Source organism: Marmota marmota, unplaced genomic scaffold (assembly GCF_001458135.2).
Source record: "Marmota marmota marmota unplaced genomic scaffold, marMar, whole genome shotgun sequence".
NCBI lineage: Eukaryota > Metazoa > Chordata > Mammalia > Rodentia > Sciuridae > Marmota > Marmota marmota.
The window spans coordinates 24,016,549-24,043,112 of record NW_026000221.1 but is presented as its reverse complement, the minus strand read 5'-3'; the positions used below and the strand labels follow the sequence as shown (position 1 = coordinate 24,043,112).

Below are 26,564 nucleotides of genomic sequence, written 5' to 3'. Positions count from 1 at the left end.
TTCTTCTAGTGTCTACTTCTCCCTAATAAATACTAAATAAATAATTATAAATAAAAAATAAATACTGTCCCAATTTCTAAAACTAGATCATGTTTATTCACATTTGAATTAAATTGGAAGCTCACTGAGGCATGATTTGCATCTTGATGCCTCTTTATATGCTCATAGAACAGAAAATGAGTATTTGGTGTCCAAAGTCAGAAAGTCTTTGTTGTTCTTGAGGAGTTTGTACTACTGGGCTACAGTGTAGACACTAGCTAGTAACTCTTGATTTCTGCAACTGTAATCTCCTTTCAGTTTTAGGATTCTGTTGGTAGCAAACAACTGGACCTAAAGAAACTTAATTTTAAAAGGTAAGGAATTTTCTCAATACTAGGATATTTCACTGGATTCAGGTGGACCTTGTTTTAACAATAATGATATAACCAGTTTCCAATGTCATCCCTTTTATTTTTTGGCTTTTCTTTAGCTCCTGGCTTCCAAATGACTGCCCTTGTGTTTTGTGGCCATGGTCTTCCTTTTTGTAAGAAGTGGGATTGAGGGAAACTGGGCCTTGGATATGTACTTTGAACTCCGGGTAAAGTTTTGTGTGAAGGTGGATGAATAAATAATTATCATCTTGATTCACCCAGCGTGGTCTGGTCTTTAGTGTTATTTATAGTGTCCAGGTTTCCTGTAGGTCTCCATCATTCCCTTTGCACCTTCCTGGGGCCCAAGGAACCTCATAAGCTCTGGTTTGGAGAATGTATTGTTTGAAAAGTGTCACTGCTTCTTTTCCTTATTTTATATTTGACTTCATCTAATGTGATTTTGAAGCTTTAGCCAGGGGCCCTCAAAGCAATTTTTCTCTCCTTTCTCACTTCACTTTTCCCCCTAAGTCCATGAAACGTGATGTAATGAGGTTCTCCTATATATGTGAATATTTTTATCTTACATTTTTTTATCCCAAATGCTTAAACTGAAAACTGACAGAGCCAGACATCATGTTGAAGGGCTTTAGATTTTTTTTTCCATAAAGAGTTTTCAATATTTCGCCTAAAATCCCAGAAAACTTATAATTAATTTTACAATTTATCTCTGTCAAGGGACTTCATTTGTCCTGAATTGCCTGTTTCCAGGCAGCTGAAAGCAGCTTCTTGTTATAGAGTCTGAGTTGGGATTGATATTTTTTCCCCCTTCAAACTTTTCTAAATTCTCTGCATTTCTTCAGACCACTCATTCTTGGGTAGCTGAGAAAGAAGTATATACTGTATCAGCAGCAGGCTTCTCTCCTTTTCGATCTTAGTCCATCAAGGAAAGCATTGTATAAATTGTAGAATTTCGGTAGGGAGCCTTCTCCTTGGGTACCCTTTCTAGCTTAGGGATATAGTTGTTCTAAGTGCTTCCTCAGTGCTCTCCAGCTTATGCACAACCCATTTGCCATTGCTTTGGGAACTGGTCCAGAAAAAAAGCACACCAAGTCTGCCCATGAAGTTTGGGCTTTCCCCAGAGATCATTCTCAAAAGCAGATGTGACCTGTGAGAAAGTCTCCAGTGTCTGTGGCTTTCTGTATAAATCCAGATTCCTTACTGTGGTTCCCCAAATCCTCCATGTCCTGGTCTCTCCCTCTTTTCCAGCATCTTCTCCTATGAATCCATGTTCTTCATGTGGCCCACTTGCAATCCATAATTGATTCTGTTTTTGTACACACACCATGCCATTTTTTCTTCTAATGTGTCTTCTCAACCTTTCATCTTTCTCTTTTACCTTCTGTCTCCCTCCAGTTTTTAAAATAGACCCCATCCCAGACAATGGACTGTAACAGATTAGTACTGGCCAAGAAGACAGCATTAGGCTGAGCCTAATGGTGTCTACCAGCTGGGCAACCTTTAACTTTTGAGTTTCTCTTGCTTCCAGATCTGGAACATGGATAGGAAAGGATTGCTGTGTAAACCCCTCAGGGTATGGAATCAAGGAAATAGAGAGGGCTGGGGATGTAGCTCAGTTGGTAGAGTGCTTGCCTTGTATGCACAAGGCCCTGGGTTCAATCCCCAGCATCACAAAAAAAAAAAAAAAAAAAAAGATCCGAAAAGGAAATAGAGAATATAATTGTAAAATAGAGTCTTAGAAGTCTTAGCTCTTGACCAAGAAAGGGTCAAGAAATGGACCAAAATTTGTGATGAATGTATACTTATATAAGAGAGAGATTATACTGTATTGACATACAGTTTCACTTAAGCATATTGTTAAATATGGTACACTTTTTTTGTAATATATCTTATTTGATTAGCATTGTAACCTCTACTGTCATGCTATGGCTTCTGTCTTTGTTTTCCTCTATAACTGGTTGCATATAACTTTATAAATGTAAACCAAATATTGGATGGCATGTATCCTTAATTAAATTGAATACATTTTTTCCCTCAGAAACTAGTTAGCATAAAAGATTTAAACTATTTTCTCTTTGGGAAGTTCTGGACATTTTAAACTGGACTTGAAAACTTCGTGTTCTTTTGTATTTTGTCACATCATTTACTTCTCTAACAGTTTGGTTAATGGGAGCTGGGAATGTACTAAATACACTGAGCCACTTAAAATCCTTCCAATTTTACTGAGGCTTAAAGGCAAGCAGGGACCCATTCCCTCTGCTTGTTTCCAAAATAACATGGGGCAAGAGTAATCAGTTGCAGTTGCTATAGATAATTACAAGTTGATTTCACTGAGAAAGTGAGCAGCACTATACTTACGTAATAAAAAATTTATCAGACCTACAACTTCTCTCCTTCCTATGGAGCCCAAGGGGGGAAAACCCTCAACAAAACATCATTTTAATGAGCACATTTCAAAGGTGCTGGATTTATGGGAGACATCGGGAAACACTGATTGCAATTGCTGTCTCTGATTGTCATTCAGACTTTATTGGTGCCAGATTGAGAAGAGTGCCAAGATGAAAATGAGAGGGAAAGTAGTCAACCAGCCCGTTAGCCTCTAAAGATAGCCACTGACTAGAAAATCCATACTCAGTGGTGTTAAAACCGCCTAAAACCCCCTGACTATGTAGTTTGAAGAATCATTTATTTTTAAAGTTATCATTGAAATATTTGTTTTTCTTGTGTCATTTGCTATATCCATTGTTATTTGGGCCTTGGAGTCTGACAAATAAAAACATGATTTCTCAGATCACTATTCTTTTGCTAAATTGATCTGGGTATCTACTAATTTTAGCATTAATTTTTTATTATGTTTTATGGTGTTATTAGTAACATTACACCATTATTTGGCCTCAGCTTTCACGTTAATTATAAACATCAAGACTTGAAGAGATTGGCAAGTGTTTTCTGTAAAGGGGTGAATAATAAATATTTTCAGTATTGTAGGTCTTGTAGTTTATGTTTTAGCTACTCAACCTTTGCTGTCATGTGGGAAAACAGCCACAGTATGTAAAAGAGTGAGCATGACTATGTTCCAGTTAAACTTTATTGATAAAAGCAGGTCATAGGCCCAGTGTGCCTGTGGGCTCTGTGTCCCAGCTCCAGAGCAGGTTCACAGATGTTTCTGTAGGGTGCAGGCAGGGACCACAGATGAGTAAAGTGCATTTGCTGATTGAGGACAGAGTGCCTTGTCTGAAGGGGGCAGCTTCTTCTCACCTATAGCCATTTGTGGCTGGTTCATGAATGCCAGATCTTATAATTCAAAAAGAGCTGGGAATTTGGATTTTTATGCAAAGTACTTTTATCAGTTGCCACCAATTTAGATTTCTTAAGGAAATACAGAACAAGTAAAGCTACATACCTTTGTGAGTTCTGTTCTGCTTTGCAGTCTCAAGTTTAACAAATTCTGGTATTTTCGAGTGCTATGCATAACACTATTTGTAACTGTGTGTTATATATAAAAAGGAACTGCCTGAAGAATGCCATCAGACATGGACAGCAACTGTGTAGTGCAGATACTGCCATGGACCCTTTTAGTGTCCATGATGGACACCAGTAATTGATTATACCACTCTTTCCTCCTAACCCTGGAGAAAGTTTTGAAATCCTTCTCTACTAGAGCTCAAAAAACTTACAACCAACAAATCAACTATGTCCCCTAATGTGTAAGGTGTTTGTCATCTCTAATCCAGAGGATCCTTTTTTTTAATATTTATTTTTTAGTTGTAGTTGGACACAATACCTTTATTTAATTTATTTATTTTTATGTGGTGCTGAATATTGAACCTAGGGCCTCGAACATGTTAGGTAAGTGCTCTACCACTGAGTCACAACTCAGCCCTCTTTTTAAAAAAAAAAAAAAATATATATATATATATATATATCTTTAGTTGTCAGTGAACTTTTATTTTATTTATTTATATGTGGTGCTGAGAATTGAACCCAGTGCCTCACACATGCTAGGCCATTGCTATTCCACTGAGCTACAACCCCAGCCCCCAGAGGATTCTTTTAAAAATATTTTTGGAGTTAACATAGGAGATGGCTTTGGACCTTTTTATTATATGACGATATTTTTAAAGAAAGTATCTAATTAAAAGATACTAAAGTTCTTGAGGAAAAAAAATGTCTTAGAAAGAAGAACAAATATGAAAAAGGATGCGATTCTATTAATATGGCAGCATTAGATTTTAGATTCAAACTGAAGAATACCCACAGTAGGATGTGTCCTTAAAAGTCATTCAGCACGGGCTGGGGATGTGGCTCAAGTGGTAGCGCGCTCGCCTGGCATGCGTGCGGCCCGGGTTCGATCCTCAGCACCACATACAAACAAAGATGTTGTGTCCGCCGAAAACTAAAAAATAAATATTAAAAATTCTTAAAAAAAAAAAAAAAGTCATTCAGCAGCATTCCTCTCTTGCAGGGACCCATGAAACTTGGATTTTCTGGTCTGTACTTTTTCATCATGCTTTAGCTCAAAGTAATGTGAATGAATAGTCATAAAGGGGAATTCCACTTTCCCCCTACTTTCCTTTAGTGCTTTTGGCCCTTATAAACATTACTCTAGAGTAGTATGTTCAGAATCTAGGGAGTCTGTCTATTGGGGTGCATGTACTTTTGGATTGTTTATGTGGTGTTTATATGTGACGTGTACATGACTTAGCCTAAATAAAACATGCTTTATTATTCATTTTAACTGCACAAAACTTAGCATCATCTTGTCTTCTCTCATTACTTATTACAATACCCTCTGCCAATCTAAACACTCTTGTCTTTCAGGATTCACCTTCTCCTTGAATTCTGCTCTAAGCATTCTAACCCTTGTTGAACCTCCCTCTAAACCACTTTAGAGTTGAGGCTTGTACTAGTTTAACAGCAGTGTTGTGCTTTATTTTGTTCTTTAGTTTGAAGTATTTTCATATTTTCTTATCTGCGGTCTTAACTTAGTAAGGACTGTGAATGGTGGAATTGAAAGAACATTTTGTTTAAAGCAAGCAGTTAGTACCAGTGTTCATTGAATGCCTTCGATGTGCCAATCACTAGGGCTCTAAATTTCGATGAAATAGAAGCAGAGACCTTTCTCTTGAAGACCAAAGTCTAGTAGAGCAGTTTCAAGTCTGATGGAATTTAAATTTTAAATGTCCCCTTAATAGTAATCACTGACCCTTATTTATAGTTCCAGTAGAAGGAGGGCTTCATGGGGACATAGCTCTTTATTTCAGTCATCTATGTCCCAAGTTCTTGGAACAGTGCTTAGTATCTAGCAAGTGCTCAACTTTTTTGATGGACTTAAAAAAGTTTTTAGGTTGGGCCATTCCTGCAAGACTGAGTATAGACAATTGTAATGTTCACCTTCTACCTCTTCAATGTGTGTCTTCTGCTCTTGTTTCCCAGAAAAATCATTCCTGAGTATCCTTCCAGAAATATATGCACTGTGTTTTTTATACAAATTATAGTCATTTAGTTTTTTTTCTTAAAAATATATTAATTCCATATCAACATTTAGTCATACTATTATTAGTGGCTACATAATATTTCATTGTCTGGACATAGCATAATTTATTTAACCAGAAACCTTTGATGGACATTTAAACTGTTTCTCATCTTTTGTTCTTATAAACTAGTACAATAAATAAACAGTGCTATAATAAATAATATGCAAGCACTATTTATTATTTAACAACCTCTGAAAGTAGGAATTTTAGTGTGTATTTTTTAAAGTGAAATTATTTTAAAAAAAATTTTTGGTAGTTGTAGATGAATGGAATGCCTTTATTTTATTTGTTTATTTTTTAATGTGGTGCTGTGGATCAAACCCAGTTCCTCACGCATGCTAGGCAAGCGCTCTGCCACTGAGCTATGGCCCCAGCCCAAAAGTGGAATTTTATAAGGGACAAAGGCTTTTGTGCTTTTTTGTAATTTTCATATGAATTGTAAAATTGACCTCTACAGAATGTGAGTGTGCCATTTTGCTACAGTCTTACTAACTGTATTTTTTAAAGTGTGAAAAAAAACAACAAAGGCACAAAGTCTTTTTTGATTTGATAGGTAAAAAATAGCTCTTGTGGATTAATTTGCATTTCTTTTATATGAATGAATTGAAACATCTTTTTAAATGTATTATGAGCTTGTTTTATTTTCTTGTATGTCTATGGGGGGGTGGTGCTTAGGTTCAACCCAGGGGTCTTGCATGTGCTAGGCAAATGCTGCACCACTGAACTACACCTTCAGCCTGTAGTTTTGATTCCCTTATAATTTCTGTCTTCATAACATTTGTCCATTTTCCTGCTGAACCTAATCCTGTCAATGTGTAGGAATTCTATATATTAAGACAAACATCCGTTGGCTATTTTCACTTGTTTATATTTCCATGTATACAGTAGTCCCTCCTTACTTGCAGTTCAGTTTCTGTGGTTTTAGTTACCTACAGTGAACTGTTGTCTGAAACTACTGAAGGAAGATTCCAGAAATAATTCACAATTTGCATCCCCTTTCTCTGAATAGCATGAAGCAGTCTCATGCTGTGCACTCTATCCAACCCAGGATGCAAGTGGTCCCTGTGTCCAGCTGTGTACGACACCTGCTCATTAGTCACTTACTGGCTCTGTTGTCACATCAGCTTCCCTATAGTGAAGTGTTTCTATTCAAGTGACACTTGTTTTACTTACTAATGACCCCAACACACAAGAATAGTGATACTGACAATTTGGACATGTCAAAAAAAAGCATCAAGTGCTTCCTTAGTGAAAAGGTGAAAATATGATTAGATATTTTGGGATATAAAGAGAGCACATTCATATACATTTTATTATATTATATTATTTCAATTTCCTACTATGACTAATTTATAAATTATATTTTATCATAGACATGTATATATAGAAAAAAAACCAGTATATACAGGATTTAGTACTACCCATGGTTTTAGGTAAACACTGGAGCATTGAAGTATATCTCCTGTGGAAGAGAAGGGACTACTGTATTATAGAACCATCTTGTCTAGTTACTAACCCCACTCACCTAAAACACTATCTTGTTGATCTTTCTTTTGATTAAGTCTAATATGAAGATAGATTTAAGCCAGTGTGGTGGCCCATATCTATAATCCCAGCTACTTGAGAGGCTGAGGCAGGAAGATCACACGTTTGAGGTTAGGTGGGGCAATTTGGTGAGACCTCCCCTCAAAATTAAAAAAACAAAACAAAACAAAAAGGTGTGGAGTTGTGGCTTAGTGGTAGTATGCAAACTTAGTATGCAAGAAGCCCTGGGTTCCATCTCTGGCAAACAAACAAACAAACAAACAGGTAGATATTTAGGGAGAACTGACTTTTTCACAATGTTCTGCCTTATTTTCCTAGAATATAGTGTATCTTTACATCTGTTTAAATCTTCTTTTTTGCTCTTTAGTAACATTAACATAAGAATCTTACTCGATATTTCTATAGATGTTTTTTATAAGTGAGGTGTTTGTTTATATTTTTGAATTTACTAATTATGTGATTTGACTTTGTACCTAGCATATTTTATTTTATTTTGGTACTGGGGATTTAATCCAGGAATGCTTGACCACTGAACTATATTACCAGCCCTTTTTGTTTTTGAATTTGAGGCAGGTTCTTACTAAATTGCTGAGTCTGGCCTTGAACTTGTAATATTCCTGCCTCATCCTCCCAAGCCATTGGGATTATAGGCATGAACCACCATGCCCTGCCAGCATATATCTCTTATTTTGTCTAAATAGGGCTGCTCTGTTAGGCAGTTTCAGAAGGTACCATCATGTTGGCCATTCCTTTAGAATAATGATGGGTCTAGTTCTGTACTTTGGCAATGTTCCTGATGTTTCTCTATTACAGTATTGTGCTGGCTTTGGGATTGAGACAGAGCTATATTTTATCATGGTCAAAAAATATCCATCTATTCTTATTTTATTGAGATTTTCATCGTGAAAGGCTATTGTATTTTATCAATTATTTTTGTTACCGGAGTGATAACTCATAATTTGTTTTGTTTTGTTTCCATCTATGAATATGATGAATTTTAAGTCTAAGTTTTTAGCTATTTAGCTATCATTCTATTCCCAAAGTAAGTTTTACTTAGTATTGGGATTTTATTCTTTTAATATGTTGCTAGCTTTGGATGCTATTTTCTAATATTTGGAAATTTTACGTTGATTTTCGGGTGTGAGATCAGTTTTGGTAGGTGTGTGTTTTCCTTATGAGTTTTGATACATATTATTTTATTTCCACAAAATGAATTTGGAAGCTTTCATTTTCCTCTGCTCTTAAACAATTTAAATGCCATTGAAATTACCCATTCCTTAATTGTTTAGCAGTGAATTCTTTGAAACTGTCTTGGCCTGTGTTTCCCTGAGAGAGAGTTCTTTGACACTTTCCACTACCTTCTATGGTTTGTTTAGCTCTTCTGCTTTTTCTGGAATTAATTTTGGTAATTAAAATCTTCCTAAAAAAATATCCCTTTATCAGATTTACTAACTTACTTGCTTTAAATTAAACAAATAAGAGTTTGTCTCCCTGAATATCAGTGGTTATTTCCTCATTATTTTATTTAAAGTTTTTTGATGAAAAACAAATGTCATGCTGAAAATATTGTAGAATGTTTCTTTAAAAATATGAACAAAATGTATGTACTTCATTAATAACCATATTCTATAAAAATTTAATTATTTTTAAGATAATGATTGTAAAGCTCAGAAGTTTAGATTAAACATATATATATTTTTTCCTGATCATTTTCTCCTCTTTTTAACAGGTTCTGAAGATGAGAGTGATGATGATTCTAATTTCGAAGGCAGAGATCCTGATACTTGGCATGTTGGTTTTAAGATCTCGTGGGACATAGAGACACCTGGTTTGGCAATTCCCCTTCACCAAGGAGACTGCTATTTTATGCTTGGTAATCTTAGACTCAAACTTATATTTACACTCTAGTCTAAGTGTAGATTATTAGGTGTATATTTAGAATGTGTCTTTTGAAGTAAAATTTTTAATGTTAGTATTTTGAATTAATAATGAAACTTTCCTATGAGAACATATATCAAGTGTGTTTTTTTAACAGCACTGCTCAGTTTTGAAAAGTTGCTCTTCTTTTTATTTCAATTGTTTAGCATATTTGTAGTTTTCAAATGTGCTAAACAGTTTTCAGGATTCTTCATCAGAGGTGGTAAGTCATCCAAATCAACTTATTACTATGACTTTTAAAAACAGTCCCCTGTCTGAGATTTTAGGACTGAGAAGATTTTTTCTAGTGTTGTAGTTAATTTCTTCTCAGGGATATCTAGTGGGACTACAGGGTCTTTCTTTCCACTTGTCATTTAGTTCTTTGGCAAATAATATTTCAGCTGTGGGTTAGGCTAAGTGAACCTATGGGGTTCGATGGGCTTTGTTTTTTGCTGCTTTACTTGACATTTTTGGGATGCTCTTTTTTTTGGTGGGTCTCTGTGTTCCAGTGCTCAGTGTGCAGATATCCATTTTTACTCACAAAGCTTCTCAGGGTTTTATTCTCTCCTTGATTCTAGCTTCTTATTATTCAAAGTTTATCTCACTCCTCTCTGCCTGGAGAAATTTACTGATACATTGACTTTGGAGGTAGGAAGAACCAGGGCTCAAGCCCAGTGTTTATGATAAGAATCAACTCCCAGTTAGTTGGGTATTGGCTACTGGGTAAGGTTGTGGAGAGATATTGGAGATGCATAAATCTTGATCCTTGCTTTCAGGGTTTGGAATATCTCTTTACCATTTTCCAAATTTCAGTTCCTTGCACATCAACTTCCAGGTTCTTGCCATATCCACCTGCTACTTGTACTTTTTCTTTTAATGCATTATTTCTCTCTAAATAAGCTATTTTTTCTTTCACCCAAATAAATTGATTTTAGAAGGAGATTTTATATCACTGTTTTAAATGGAAAGCACATATCACTTGGCATAACTAGAAGGATTTCATAAATATAAAAATAGAGAACCTAAAGCAGTATTAAGTGCCTGCTGCTTTTCTTTGCTGGAGATCTCAAGTCTGAGTCCTGTTCTGTCTTTGTTAAAAAGGGAGTTTAGTAACTGTTAGAGAAGTGTTAATTATGTACTGGTACCAGTGTAGGACTTTTTCCTGAATGTGTGTAGGAGGATTGGAAGGTGATTATGTAGAGATTCTTTCACACAGCATGAGTTAATGGTACTTAATGCTGTATCCCTTTACCTCTTAAATTCTTCTCACGAGGTGGTGATTCCTACTTTGGTTGAACACTGGTTTTAATCTCTGCTTTTCCATTTTCATGTTACATTGCAGTTTACAGATCAGTTTTTATAAGCAATCTCAGTCTCCAGTCATCCCGAGGAAGGTGGCAGTTCTTTTCTTAAGTAATTTGCCCAAGGTCACTCCATTAGTAAGAAGCAGAAGAGGGACTAGGATGGTTGCAGGCTGCATCCATATGCAGTGCTCTTTGTACTCTAAATGGGACCATTTTGACTGACTCAATACACTGAAATCTTGGTCTGGAAAATTTTTAATGTTAAGGTCATCTCTTTTCCTCCTCCTCTCCTGTCTGTCCTCAGGAACTAAGTTTCTCTTCTGAAGTTTCTGTCCCATGGCCAAATGTAAATAGATTATTGTTTCATTTTTTTTTTTTAATGTACTACACAAATTTGGATATTTGGCTTGACTCTTTATGGATGTTAAAGTAAATATATTATTTCCCTTTGTTCAGTAGTTTATGTTAGTAATTTGCATCTCTAAGGAGATTAGAGCCATAATGATTCCTTTTAAAATAGCTTCATTAATTGTTTCTTTGTATAAAAATAAGTATCTTGTAAAAGTTTAGCTTTTATGTTTACTAACATCTTACATGTACCCCTCTGATTAAAAAAGAAGCAGTGAGAGGAAACACTTAACTATTTAAAATGAAAGAAGAATGTCAAAATTTTCATGTGTGATTTAGTATACTCCTTTTTAGTCTTTTTTTAGTACATGTGCACATCTGTAATTATAGTGGTAATGTGAATAACAGCCGCATTCACTGGGGAGTTCAGAAGCAACTATTAGCTGTTATTGCAAAAGAAGAAATCGAATGCTGGAACTTGTCATTTTGTCCCACTTGGGGTCTGACACTTCACATCAGGCCACCATCCTCCCACCACATGGATGCCCTTCTCACCCCATTCAAGGACTGACCCCTGCTCCCTGGCTCCCTTCTACCCACCTCAGCACCATGCCTCTGCCTCACCTAGTGGCTTTTCAGGAAGGGAAGAGAAGATGATGATGTTCTGTAGGTTTCTTTCTTTCCATTTCTTCTTAAATTTATATTTTTCTTAGAGTTTAAGAACTGCATTAATAATGAAAATATTAAATAATTGCATTTTTAAAAATTTGCATGTTCTAAGAAATATACATTTTTATATATTGGGTCTCTTTAGGTGATAAACAGGAGAAATTAGTGTTAGTTTATAGGAGGTGATATACAAGTTATAAAATCTACTCCAGCTTTCCCAGCTCTTGCCTTCAGATACAGGTGAAATAGTTGGTTTCTTCCTGAGCTGTGGCAGGCACAGTGTACTCCAATGTCTGCATTTAGAATGTATTTTCTTATTAAGACGTCATGTTTGTCTTCTAAAATTAATTTTCCTCCATGTTCTGCTAAAAAAAAATAAGAAACAAAAATAAAAGCAACTGTAGTCCAAACACTGCCTTTTCTCTTTGCTTTTTGAAATCCAAATAGCAAGAAGTCCCTCAGCCCTGTGCTGATATCTGAAATCTGAACTTCATAGCACTTATGAAAAGGAAACAGTTTAGCTCAATTTATAATAATATATTGGTCTGCAGAGGAAGTGCAGACTGAACCCTGCTGTCTCAAGTAAATACTCCAGGGGTGTCTGATGGGGAACGTGTCGGGTGCCTGTAATAAATCCACTGCCCGTGGAAGTGAGTGAAGGCCCTGCTGGCAGTGCCTGAGGACACGCTTAACTGGGGTTGTCACGGTTTTACTTTTAAATTGGAATCTTTGCCCTAATCTCAGAGTTGGACATGACCAGATTTGCAAACAGATTTACAATTTTCACTAATTTTCCAACCAGGACTTCAAAACACACTTAAAGAAAAAAAAAAAAAGGCACATTCTGGTCTTTCTCAGGGTAGGATGATTTACTTTGCCACAGATGTTTTCCATAGACTGCATGTAACCAGGGAGTCAGGGACTTAAAAGTAGGTTGGAGACAAACTGAGTTTGTTTTTTGTGGAACAGATTATACAGTTCAAGGGACATCAACCAAATTAAGTTCATTAACCAGGAGCTGGGTGTGAAGGTGGGATGTTCCGGGACAAAGGTGAGTGGTAGGTAAACATTTGGGGCAAACCCCCTTTGGTCCCCCTTTATGTATAATTTCTTTCTTTTTTTTTTTTTTGCAAGTCACTCCTCAGGACTTTTCTCTCTATTCTCTTTATTTTTATTTATTTAAACCCAGCTAAATTTCACTTCCATTTATGTTTTAATATCTACCTGTTGTTACTATGACAAACAGCTATTTCAAAGCTTCAGTTGCCAAGAAAAAAATCCACTGTGAAAACAGAAAAAAAAAAAAAAAAAAGCAATGTAGAGCACTTCTGTTTTGGTTTTGCTTTACTTCCCCAACTCTTTAGAGTAGAATAATGAAAAGGCTATAGAATTTTCTGTCAGGTGACGGTTCCAGATGCACTGTGCTGTGTATTGGTACTGGATTATTAGCATCTCTGAGTTTCTGCCTCTACTGTAAACTGAGTGCTTCGTGAGACTTCCTTCCCAGAGTTCTTTTGTGAATCCAAATAAAAATGTACGTGGGACCCTGCTTTGCAAGCTACATTTGAACATGGGAACTCATGACAAAGATTGGGACCTGGGCCATGGCGTATTGGGGAACCAATGAGGCCAGTAGGTGACAGAAGAGTGCTGAATGCCATGTTCTTCTCTTGCTTCATGCCCTGAGCTTTGTCAGCTTTGCACCTCATTGCCCCATACTTAGGGTTCCATAGCCACATAAGGGACTACAAGAAAGGGAAATCTCACCAATTGCCTCTTGGTGGTAGGAAACGCTAACTTCTGGCCACTGTTGAATCAGAGTTCTGTGGTTATTAATAAGAAGAGTTATTTGGGGTAAGGCTGACTACTTAGACAGTCTGGTCAGTAGTTTCGTATAGATTAGTTTCACCTTCCATGAAATACATATGGCTTAGAGGCAGCAAGACCCAGAGCACAGTGAGTGTTTGATGTGGTATAACCTGAAACTGTGCTCTGCTTCTATTTTTCGAGTCAACATGGGCACTCTAGTTGAAGTCTGTAGCCCTGTGGGCAGGAAGAACAGAGGCTTCTAGGAGTTAAAAGTCTCTTAACCAGGGCTCCCTGGGGACTTAACTTGGAGACTGTGGTATCTTTGTAAATCCTCCAGGTGTCCCTCAATCCTGCCCTGATTTAGACATTTTATTCAAAGGAAAAGGCTTTTGTTACGCCTTCCTCTGACCCCATTGCCTTCCTCCCCCAACCTCTGACTGACCAACTGAAATAAAAAGTGCATATAATTTATGGCTTAATCATAAATTCAAAATAATTATACTTTATTACCTCTCCTGGGTCTTGAAATGTAGGTGCTATGTTCTGCTTTCTGCCGAGGCAAGGGAATAACACAGAAATGGTAATAAATTATAACTTCAGGCTGCAGTCAGTAAGCTTGAGGAATTGCCATTTAAGTGGAAAGTGCTTGAACAGCAAATGAGCACCTGTCATGTTTATTTTCACTTTGAAAAGTAGAAACATGACAGTATAGTTTCAGCTGCTTGTCCAATATGAACTTGTGGTGTTCTTCTTATCTTCCCGGAAACTGCAAGATTTGCTTCTTGCTATTCAGTTTTTCGCAGGGGTGAGGATATATCTCTCCTCCTGAAACTTTCACTCTAAAATATGTGCTCAAATGCTGATGCTTTCAAACTTGTGCTTTTGAACTTGCTCCCTGGGTTTCTGGGATTCCGTAGAACTCCAGGGAGGGCCTGGACCTATGGAATATGCTCGAAGGATAGGACTCTGTGTTCTGCCCTTGAAAGGATTTACTTCTTTCTTATACTTTCTTCATATCTAGGGTTTTAGCTCATTTCTGATCAGATCAAATCTTTATACCATCTTTGTTTTGAAATTTACCTGAAATAAATGGGATGTGTGTTTGGTTAGAGCCAGGCACTGTGATAGAAGCCAGTGTGAGTGAATTGTATGGTATATCAATTAGATCTCAATAAAACTCTTTTAAAGATAGAAAGTGAGGCTTAAAGAGGTGTATACCTTGATCAAGGTAACATACCTGGTGAAGTTTGTGTTTGAATTCAAGTTCTTAAAAATGGAGGAAAAAAAATCAAACAATAGAGAATACCAATATATTCTCATTCAGACAGTGTGGAACTTTTTAGAATAACGTGGAAGTTCTCTTTTAGCTCACTCTCCCATCTGATCTTTTTGTAAGCATTAACACAGTTTACAGGTTGAATATCCCTCATCTGAAATGCTTGGGACCAGATGGTTTCAGATTTCAGAGGTTGTCAGATATTGGAGTATTTGCATAGACTTTACCAGTTGAATATCCATCATCTGAAAATTCTAAATGCTCCAGAATTCAAAACTTTTTGATCACTGTTCATATATATACATATCTGTGGATGCTCTTTTTTAAACATAAATGGGACTTTACTGCCTATATCACTATAGTACTTTTTATTTCACTTAATAGTATGCTCTGCAAAGTTTTTCATGTCAGTATTATTATTGTCTTATAATACATGTGCTAGGAAGATCTGATTCAAAGAGTTAAGGAAGATCTAAAATGGAAAGTGGAAAGAAAACTTGCCATGTACCCCTGAGTTTCCTTTCATAGAGGTAACTACATTTTCTATATTTGCATTTTATTCTTTGATTACCTCTGTCGCTTTTAAACATGTGTTTATGCTTTATGACTTAAGCTAACATGTTTAACTATTGTTGGTTGATTGTCTATCAAGAAAAATGGAATTAGCTCCATTACAGTATCTCTCAATTTTCCAAAGCTTCATTTACTAGTTAACATATACTTCTAGATGTGCCTTCTTAGTTGCTTATCTTGAGAACCAATTTAAAGATACTCTCTCTGGAGTTTTAATATGAAAGATAGGGATATTGTTACTTTGATGTTGTTGAGTTTTATAACTTTTCATATGGATCTGTAATTTCGATTGGACAAGCATACTTTCTCTATAGGTTGATTTTGAATTTTGAAAGCTGCTGCCTAATGATGCTAATGCATACGTTATTTATTGCAGACCAGAGAGAGTGACTGGATCCATAAATAGACGATGTAATTTACTGAAGGGATCAACCCGTGTCAGTTGAAGGGGAATGTTGCAAGTGTCAGTTCGAGTTAAAGATTCAGAATTATGCCACATGTTGGCTTGCTTTGAATTTGAACAATGACTTTCTGGCCTCCCCCTGGAATTGATAATTGCTTTTTAAATTCTTACTGATAGAAGCAGCATGCTATAGTGCTATTTCTATGTCACCAGATATTTTGTCATGTTTTTTTTAATATCTTGATAAGTACTGGCTTCTTCAAACCCTCTCTAGCACAGTGAGCATACTGGGATTTTTTCTCATTGAGCTCCTTTGATGATTACATTTTTACTTGGACCATTTATGGTTCTCTTTCTTAGAGTTTTCTGAAACCTCTATTCAACCCTAAGAAATAGGATTGTTTTACCTTTATATCCCCTCTAGCAACTAACACGATACTTTGAATATGGTAGGTGGTTAATAAGCAGGTGTCCATCTAATGAGTGAATAAACCAAAAAATTGATTTTCTTTCATTTTTATGGCAATATATCTTAGCTATATAGACAAAAGAGAACATTAATTCTGTCCTTAAAATTTCCTGACTGGGAAAGGTTGAAGTTTCTCCCCACAAATGGCCCTTTACCTGATATTTTTAGATATTTAGAATTAAAAGTCTTCCAAGGCAGCCCATTTCTTAGTGACCTGTGCTTTATTTTCTTATATATATTCTAAGTTATCATGTGACATCATAGAATTTTCCAACATAGTGTCCAGATTGATGTGTACATTCTTTTCTAAATCTTCTATAAGAAAACACCAAATGTTGGTTTCTGTATTGCTGAGGGTGGATATGGTATTATGAATTGTGAAATATTTTTGTTCTTTTGTATTTTTTTTTAGATTCACACTGTAATGGGATAAGGCTGCATCTTATCCATGGGTTGGATGGGCAGAATTCTTCCCATTGGCTAGCAGTCTTAATATAGTCTCTTTGCTTATCTACAGAACATAATTCCTAAAAGCTTGAGCTATGGAAAAGAATTATTAAGGATTTTAGTTGGATTATATATCCTTTGTGTATTATTTGACACACTATAATACAGTGGAAAAAGGACTGAACAACACATTTGGGGGTTTGTTTGTTTGTTTGTTATCCTTTTTTGTTTTTGTAGTATTAGCCTGAAACCATAGCCACCCTCCTTAATTCCTTAATTGCTAATAAAAAAAATTGGATGTAAGGTAAGAGTGAGTAAAGAGGAAGGTGAGAAGGTATATGAAGGAACAGAAATAAGGTGTAAGTGTTCATCCTTTAACTTTGGGAAGTTGTGGTCCCCACGTTACGCTGGAGCAGTAGGCAGAAGTCATGACTTTGCCTATATAAAAGGGGAAATGAAGAAAACTACTTCATTCATTTAACTGTTAACCCCAATTCTGTCCCTTCTTATCTTTCCATTCCCCATTCATCTGTGCTCTTCAGTCTCTTGGGAACAGTTGAGGTTTGGAAGAGTCAAGCGGGGAGGTAGCCCTCACCAAAGTTGGATTAAAGATTTTTTGCATATTTAAAAAGCAAAAATGAATTATTAACCTCAAGAATCTTTTCTTTTTAAAACAAAACAACAAACCTAGCATTCCACAAAAGTTAATTTTTCAAAGAAAGGGGGAGAGAGAGAAAAAAAAAACTGGGTATCTTGAGTTCATATTCTCCCCCATACTTTTTTTTTGTGTGCGTGTGTGTGTGTGTGGTGCTAGGGATCGAACCCAGGGCCTCATGCATGCTTGGCAAGTGCTCTGCACCTCCAGCCTCATACTTATTTTTATGAAGAAGGTTTTACTGTCAGGGAAAATTACATTTGGGGGAAGATTTACAAGATCTTACAAAGATAGTACCTATCCTTTACAAGATTAACAAAACTTTCACTGCCTTCACTAATGGCAGTACATAGCCATTAGTGAATACCTCTTTTCTAAGAATACCTTCACTGTACGTTTCCATTTGTATCTTCTTAAAAAAATTATTTAGTTGTCAATGAAACTTTTATTTATTTATATGTGGTGCTGAGAATCTAACCCAGTTCCTCACATATGGCAGGCACTGAGCTACAACCTCAGCCCCATGTGTGTCTTTAAAACATAATAATATTTATTGTTTTATTTTTTCACTACTATATGTGCAATACTATTTAGCTAAATTTGCCATCAGTCTTAAGATGTATGTGAATTTCAGAGATTTTAAAAATGAAGAAAATGTGTACCATGGAATTAATTAAATATGGTTCATGTTCATTGTAGAGAATTTTCACACTATAGGATAATGTAAAGAACAGATAATACTATTTAAACCTAATTAGTCTAATTTTTTTTAGCATTTCTTTTTATACTTGGTAACATATATTCCTTTTTCTTTTCTTTACTTTTTTTTTTTTTGTACTGGAAATTGACCTGGGATGTTCTCCTATCAAGCTACATCCCCAGCCCCTTCTTTTTTATAATTTTGACACAGGTTTGCTAAGTTGTGGAGGCTGACTGTGAGCTTGCGATCCACCATGCTAACTATGTATGTTTCTTTTTAGAAAATTAATATACATAATGTTTTGTATCTGTTTACCTCCCAATGATTTTATATATTATAGCATTTTCCTTATCATTTAATATTCCTTGAAAATATCAATTTAGAAGAGTAGTTTAAAAATTATCCCTTACCTTCAAGCAAGATGGCAGGGTAAGGCTTTCTTGTGCCTATCCTTTCAAAGAAAATCAATTTGAACAATTGTTTATACATGAGAATACATTCATAGGAACTAAAAGGATGATATTACAACACTGGGTGGAGCACAGAAGTAACAGATGCATTAGAGAGGGCAGTAAAGACAGTCTAAATTGCTCTGTTACCCCTTCTTCTCCCAGATAGCTTAGGTATGAGAGGGATAGCCTCCTCAGGGGGAAAGGAAAATGAAAGGAATACTTGACTTTGTTGTTGACCTGACAGTAGGTCTGTCCCAATGAACTATGATGCCAGACTGGCCTCTACTAGTCTCTTGGTAGGTGTCCACAGACCTAGGCTCCATGCTCACCCCAAAACTAGGCCCACTTCTACTGACCCAGGGTCCAGGTCGGCCTCAGGGGGGTCCATATACCAAGTAGCCCTCAAAGCCTAGAATCTAGGACCCAGGCACTAGATCAACCCTAGTTCCAGGCCGACCCTTTCAGCCATAGTCTCTTGTGGACACAAGAAGCAGGCCTGGATCAATGGACCTGTGGGCTAGGACTGCCTCTAGTCTCAGAGTGGCATATACCAGGCTTCAAGCCCACTCCTATAGTCCCCAGCTTTAGGCAAATTTCACAAACTAAGGACATAGGCCTAGTAGACCCAGGTTCCAGGCTTGTCTCTGAGGCCCCAGCTAGGCCAGTGTATCCACTGACGGAAGCACTAGGCCAGCCCACCCAAGGACTCCTAACAACAAGTACACATGTGGAGCCTGTCAGATGTCCCACACAAAATCTCCAAATAGGCTGACTGGTGAAAAATAGAAGAAATTTCTGCTTTATCAGATTATTAGATATCAACACAATGCTACAAGTATCTCAAATAATCAAGGAAATATGATTTTACCAATATGACAAAGTAAAATGTCAGTAATTGACCCTAAAGAAATGCAAATCTATGAACTCTTTAACAAAGAATTTATAATTATTATCTTGAAATTCAGTGAGTATTTTAATTAGATTTTGCATTGCTGTCACCAAAATGCCTGACTAGAACAACAAGAGAAGGAAAAGTTTATTTGGGGGTTATGGTTTTGGAGATCTCAGTCCATACATGGCTGACTCCATTGCTCTGGGCCCAAGGTGAGGCTGCACATTGTGGGGGAAGGGCCCAGCAGAGGAAGTTGTCTCAGCTTATGGCAAGGGTGGACACAGAGAAAGAGAGGAGAGAGGCACAGGGAATTTGCACCTAAGGCACGCCTCCAGCGACCCACCTATGTCCTCCAACTATGCCCCACCTACTTACAGTTACCACCCAGTCAGTTCATTCAAACTAGGATGGACTGATTAGGTCACACCTCTCATGATCTAATCATATTACCTCTGGATTTCCTGCATTCACTGGAAATTTTTTGGGAACCCCTCATATTCAAACATAACTGTGAGCTTCAAGAAATCACTGATAGACAGCTAAACTAAAATAGGAAAACATGATAGGAACAAATTGAAAATTTCAAGAAAGAGACATACACCATTAAAAAATAAATAAACAAATAGAAAATCTGGCACTGAAGAACAAAATAAACTTAAAAATTCCATAGAGAGCTTTCACAGCCAACTTGACCAAGCAGAAGAATCAGTGAGCTTCAAGATAAGTCATGTGAAATTAGTCAAAGGAACAAAGAAAACAAGTGAAAGAAACCCAGGAGACTTATGAGAGATCATCAAGTGAACTAATATATACATTATGGGAGTTCCAGAAGGAGTAGAGAGACAAAAAGAGCAGAAACCTTGATTTTTAAGAATTAGGACACTTCTCAAATTTGAAGAGAGGAATGAATATTCACGTCCAGGAAGCCAAACAATCTCAGACAATGATAAAAGATGTACTTACCAAGTGTATTGGTTAGGTTTCATTGCTGATGAAAATGTCTGACAAACAATTTAAAAGAGGAAAGATGCATTTTTGGTTTATTCTCTCAGAGGTTTCAGTCCATGGTCAGCTGACTGCTTTGCTGGGGGTGCAAGGTGAGGCAGAACGTCATGGTAGAAGGGAATGTGCGGCAGGGAAGCTTCTTACCTCATAACAGCTAGGAAGTAGTGGTGGGAAGGGGCCAGGGGCAAGAAATAGTTCCCAAGGGCATATCTCCAGGGATCCACTTTGTCCAACCATACCCCACCTACCTGCAGCTACCACCCATAATTCATTAAAGTCATTAATCCATCAGATTGATTAATCCATCGATGAGGTTAGAGCACTCACTGTCCAATCATTCTCTAAAAGCCTTATTTCTGGACATTATTGCATTGCATTTGACACAGAAACTTTCGGGAAGCTTTTCAAATCTAAAGTATAACATCAAGATATTGTAATCTAGGTTTTTAAGTCAGGGATAAGGAGAAAAAATTGAAAGAAGGAAGACAGAAGCACATTGTCATATATAGGGGAACTTCTATCAGACTGTCAGTAGATTTTTTCAGCAGAAAATTTATAGACCAGGAGGTAGTGAGATGATATGTTCCAAGTGACGAAAGGAAAAAAAAAATCTACTGACTAAGAATACTGTACCTGACAAGGCTCTCCTTCAAAAATAAAGGAGACTTTCCTAGACAAACACAAGCTATAGAAGTTCATCAGCATTCGACCTTACCAGAAGAATTGCTAAAGGAACTCTTCCCATTGGAATAAGGACTAATAACATGAAAACTAAAGTAGAAAACTCATGGCAAATGTAAGAGTATGCTCAAAGTACTCTAGTTGTGCATAAAATACTTTAAACTCTCATAGAATAGTTGTTACAATAATTTGTTAGTGGATATAAAACATATAAAAATGTAAATTGCAACAGCAATAACATTAAAATGGGAAGAGAAATGTTTTAAGTGCAGTTTTTATTTGCAAAGTTAAGTCATTATGAGCTTTAAGCAGATATACAATATTTTGTGTAGGCTTCATAGTGATCACAAAGAAAGCAAAGAGGATATACCAAGGGTAAAGGCCAAGGAAACAAAGCATACCACTACAGAACATCATCACATCACAAAGGAAGAGAACAGGAAAGGAAGAAAGGAATAAATGAAGTATAAAACTGTCAGAAAACAATGAACAAAATGTCTATATTAGATCTATAGTAGATCCTTATTAAGAGTTAAACGTAAATGGATTATATTCTACAACCCAACATCATAGAGTGGCTGAAAGGATTTTAAAAAAACAATCCAACTACATCAGTTTCTTTTTATCCTCCGGGAATATGTTTCAAGATCCCTAGTGAGTGCCTGAAACCATGAATAGTACTACACCCTGAATATATAATGTTTTTTCCCTATATACACATGTTTCTGATAGAGTTTAATTCATAAATCGAGCTTAGTATGATATTAACAGCATTAACTAGTAAAATAGAATAATTATAATTACACTTTAGTAAAAGTTTTGTGAACGTTGTTTCTTATTTCAAAATACACTGTGCTTGCCCTTGTGATTTTTGTGAGCTGATGCAATGCCTACCTGAAGGGCGAGGTGAAGGATGTAGGCATTGTGTCATGGCTTTGGCTTACTAATGACCCTCTGATGATATGTTAGAAAGAAGATCATAGGCTTCAGATGATCCTGGATCAACAAGCCTTGATGATATAGTTGGGTGGTTGTAGAACTGTGGTTGACAGCAGGTAAATGAAACTATGGAAAGCAAAACTTCAAATAAGAGTGGACTACTATATATGCTACCTGAAAGAGACTCACCTTAGGTAAGAACACACATGTACTGAAAATGAATGCATAGGAAAAGATGCCCCCTGTGAATGGTAACCAGAAGAGCAGAGGTGGCTCTACTTACATTGGACAAGATAGACTTTAAGTTAGACACTGTCACAGTGTATTAAAAAATGTCATCATATAGTGATAAGGAGGTCAGTTCATCAAGAGCATATGACATTGCTCACTTTGGCAGCACATTTACTAAAACTGGAATGATTCAGAGAAGATTAGCATGGCCCCTGTGCAACAATGACATGCAAATTTGTGAAGCATTCCATATTGAAAATAAAAGAGCATATGACAATTGTACATGTATGTTCACCCAACACTTGAACACCTAAATGCATAAAGCCAATATTAATGGAACTGAAGGGAGAAATAGATGGTAATATAATAAAGAGTGGGTGAGTTCAGTACCCAACTTATAACAATAGATAGGTCACCCAGACAGGAAGTCAATAAAGCAATAGCAGACTTGGACACAATAGAACAACTGGGACCTAACAGATATATATATAGAACATTCCACCCAACAGCAGAAGAGTATGTATTCTTTTCAAGTGCACACAGAACATTCTCCAGATTAAATAATAAATTGGGCCACAAAACAAGTATTAATAATTTTAAGAAGGTTGAAAACAATTAGCATCTTTTTAATTCCCCCCACACATTGTTATAAATCTACGAATCAATAACAAGAGGAAAATTGTAAAATTTACAATTATATGTGAATTTAAAACTCACTCCTGAACAATCAGTTTGTTAAAAAAGAAAAGGGAAATGGATATTTTTGAGAGAAATGAAAATGGAAACACAACATACCACAACTTTTGGGATGCAGCAAAAGAATTTCTCAAAAGTTTTTCACAATAAATACCTATATTAAAGGAGAAAGAAAGATCCTTCACATAAACAATGTAACTTAATACCCGAAGGAACTAGAAAAAGTAGAACAAGCTAATTGCAGAGTTAGCAGAAGGAAGCTAAGATACAGAGAAGGAAGAAAAAATAGTTTAAATGAGAAAAACAATTGGAAATATGAGTAAAATTATGATTTGTTTGAAAGATAAATCTAGCAAAACTTTAGTTAGACTAAGAAAAAGGAGAAGAAAAATTATAAATGAAAACAGAATGTCACCATTTATACCATGGGGGTATAAAGGATCTTATGAGATTAAAAATGAACAATTTTATGCCAATAAATTTGATGATCTAGAGCAAGTGGATACATTCCAAGACATATACAATCTATCAAAACTGAAAAATGATGAAATAAAAATTTAAATAGGCAAATCATGAGTAACAATATTGAATCAAAAACCTCCCAAAGAAAAGCCTATGTACTTATTGCTTCACTAGCTTTGCTATCAAACATTTAAAGAAAAATTATTGCCACTTCTTCTCAAACTCTTCTAAAACATTGAAGAAAAAAAGAACACTTTCAAATTCACGTTACGAGGTCATTTTTACTCTCATACCTTACCAAAGAAGGACACTGTAAGATAATTATTAGACCTAGTAAATATGATGAACATAGATGTAAAAATCCTTAACAAAGTTTTAGCCATCTATATATGGTAGCACCAAAAAAGGATTATATACTATAATTTATTGGGACTTACTCTTTGGGTGCAAGATGGTTCAACATATGCACATCCATAATTGTTATACACCGCATTAACAGAATAAAAGACAAAAATCATATGATTGCAAGAGATGCAGAAAAAGCAGGTGACAAAGTTCAGCATCCTTTGATAAAAATTCAGCAAGTTATGTTTAGATGGAATATATGTCAGTGTAATAGAGGTCATTTCTGAGAAACCTACACAATTTCCAAATTCAGTATCAAAAAAGACAAAGATACCCACTTCTACCACTTTTATTTGACAGTACAGAAGTCCTAGAAAGAGCAGTTAAGCAAGATAAAGAAATAAAAGACACTAAAATTAGAAAGGTAATACTAAAATGGTCTCTGTTTGCAGATTATATTAGATACAGACAATTCTAAAAATATTCCATCAAGAACTTGTCAGAACTAATAAAGTTAATGATGTTGCAGGATAGAAGGTCAACATAAAAAAAAAAAAACACTTGCAGTTTACACACTAACAATAAACTTCAAAAAAGATACTAAGGAAATAATCCCATTTACAATAGTATCAAAAAGGAACTACTTAGGGATAAATTTAACCAAGGAGGTGAACAATCTTTACACTGAAAATGAAAAGATTGATGAACAAAATTGAAGAAAGACTGAAATAAACGGGAAAACAGCCCATATTCATGGGAATCGATATTGTCAGAATGCCCGTCCTACCACAAGTGATCTATGATTCAGTGAAATTCTTACCACAGTTGCAATGATATTTTTCACAGAAATAGAAAAAGTGGTACTGAAATTCATGTGGAACCACAAAAGACCCCAAGTAGCCAAAGAAATCTTAGGCACAATAAAGCTAAAGACCTCAAAACATACTGCAAAACTATCATAATCAAATCAGCTGGTTATTACCTAGCAACAGGTGTATTGGCCAAGGGAACAGAATAGAGAACCCCCAAGTAAATACACACCCTATGTGCCTAATGATTTTTGACAGAGTGACAGAGGTTCCCAGAATACACAATAGGGAAAGGACAGTTTCTTTTATAATAAATGGTGTTGAGAAAACTAGATACTTCTATGCAGAAGAGTGAAATTGAACCCTTACCTCATGCTATATATAAAAATCAACTCCAAATTGATTAAAGACTTATATATAAAACCTGACAATGTGAAACTAATAGAAGACAACAAAAGGAAAAATCTTGCTATTGATTTGGTCAATGAATTTTTTTCGAAATGGTACAGGCAAAATTAGGCAACTGGGATTTCGTTGACCTAAAAGTTTATGCACAACAGAGAAGATATCCATAAACTGAAGAGACAATCTGTGGAATGGGGGAGCACATTTGCAAACTGTACTCCTGATGAGGTGTTCATATCCAAACTATATGAACAACTCAATGACAAAATAAAAAAATTTAAAAAATAGTCCAAGGGCCTAAACAGACATTTCTCAAAAGAAGACATACAGTTAGAATCACTATTGTCAAAAAGACAATAGATAGCAAGTATTGATGAGAATATGGAGAAAAGGGAACTCTTGTTCTCACTTAGCAGAGATGTAAACTGGCATAGCCAATATGGAAAAAGATATGGAGGTTCCACAGAAAGATAAAAACTTCTATATGATCCAACACTTTCACTTGTGGGTATGTATCCAGAGAAAATGAAATCAGTATCTTGAAGAGATATCTTTATTTTTATGTTTATGGCAGCATTTTCTACACAGTCAAGATAGAGAGCCTAAATGTCAACAGGTGCATGGACAAAATGTGGTGTGTGTGTGTATGTGTGTGTGTATAAATGAAGTATTAACCTTAAAAAGGAAGGAAATCATCATTCGTAACAACTTAGAGAAATCTGGAAACAGACTAAGTGAAACAAACCAGGCACAGAAAGATAGATACTATATTATCTCACTTATATGTAGAATCTTAAAAATTATGTAAGGAAGCACAGGAGAGAATGTAGCTATGAGGGGTTGGGTTGGGAGAAATAAGGAAATATTGGTCAAAATGTAGAAAGTTCAGTTTTACAGAATGAATAAATTCTGGAGATCTAATAGCATGGTGGTGGTTGTTTATTGTTAATAATACTACATTGCATAAATGAAATTTGTTAAGATGGTTGGTTTTTTTTCCCTCTCTTTTTGGTACTGGGGATTGAACTCAGGGATATTTTACCACTAAGGTACATCCCCAGTCCCCGATTTTTTATCTTGAGATAGTGTCTCCCCACATTGCTGAGGTTTTTGCCAAATTGCTGAGACTGGCCTTGAACTTATGATCCTTCTGCCTCAGCCTTCTGAAATGCTGGAATTATGGACATGTGCCTCCATGCCCAACAAAATTGTGGTTCTTAAATATTCACACCAGACACAAAGAAAAGGTGACTCTGAGATGATGGATATGTTAATTAGCTTGATTGTAGGAATCCTCACAATGTATACATATATTACAACATCCCATTGTAAGTCACAAATATACAAAATTTTATTTATCATTTGTACATTATAAATCTCAAAGAGTTCCTTAAATTAAAAAAAAATTGATCCTCTCCATTTTGTTATTCAATTCATTGCCAGTTGTTTGAATATCATCATATAAACGGCTACAGTGGACAACCTTGTCTGTATGTATTATTTCTATAGGAAAAATTAGAAGTGGAATACTGCGGTGAGGAAGGGGAGTGTGGTCTTTTAAAAACTCCACGTCTTCTATTGTCAGACTGTTACTCAGAAAAATTGTTTTCAGTTTCTATTCACCTGT

The 26,564-nt window shown here is 35.9% G+C and overlaps 1 protein-coding gene and 2 non-coding genes across 5 annotated transcripts in view; all 3 read left to right on the top strand.

The window, feature by feature from the left end:
* Fto (FTO alpha-ketoglutarate dependent dioxygenase) overlaps positions 1–26,564 on the top strand; it is a 371,520-nt gene that overhangs the window by 118,570 nt on the left and 226,386 nt on the right. For all 3 annotated transcript variants that reach the window (XM_015488487.2, XM_048792184.1, XM_048792185.1), the window contains exon 4: positions 9,180–9,323. In XM_015488487.2, coding sequence (XP_015343973.1) covers positions 9,180–9,323 — 144 coding nt within the window. The remainder of the gene's footprint in view (positions 1–9,179; positions 9,324–26,564) is intronic.
* Positions 1,969–2,042, top strand: Trnat-ugu. The gene has a single exon. It is a non-coding gene; the product is annotated as a tRNA-Thr (tRNA).
* Positions 22,371–22,477, top strand: LOC125613009. Its single transcript, XR_007343523.1, has one exon. It is a non-coding gene; the product is annotated as a U6 spliceosomal RNA (small nuclear RNA).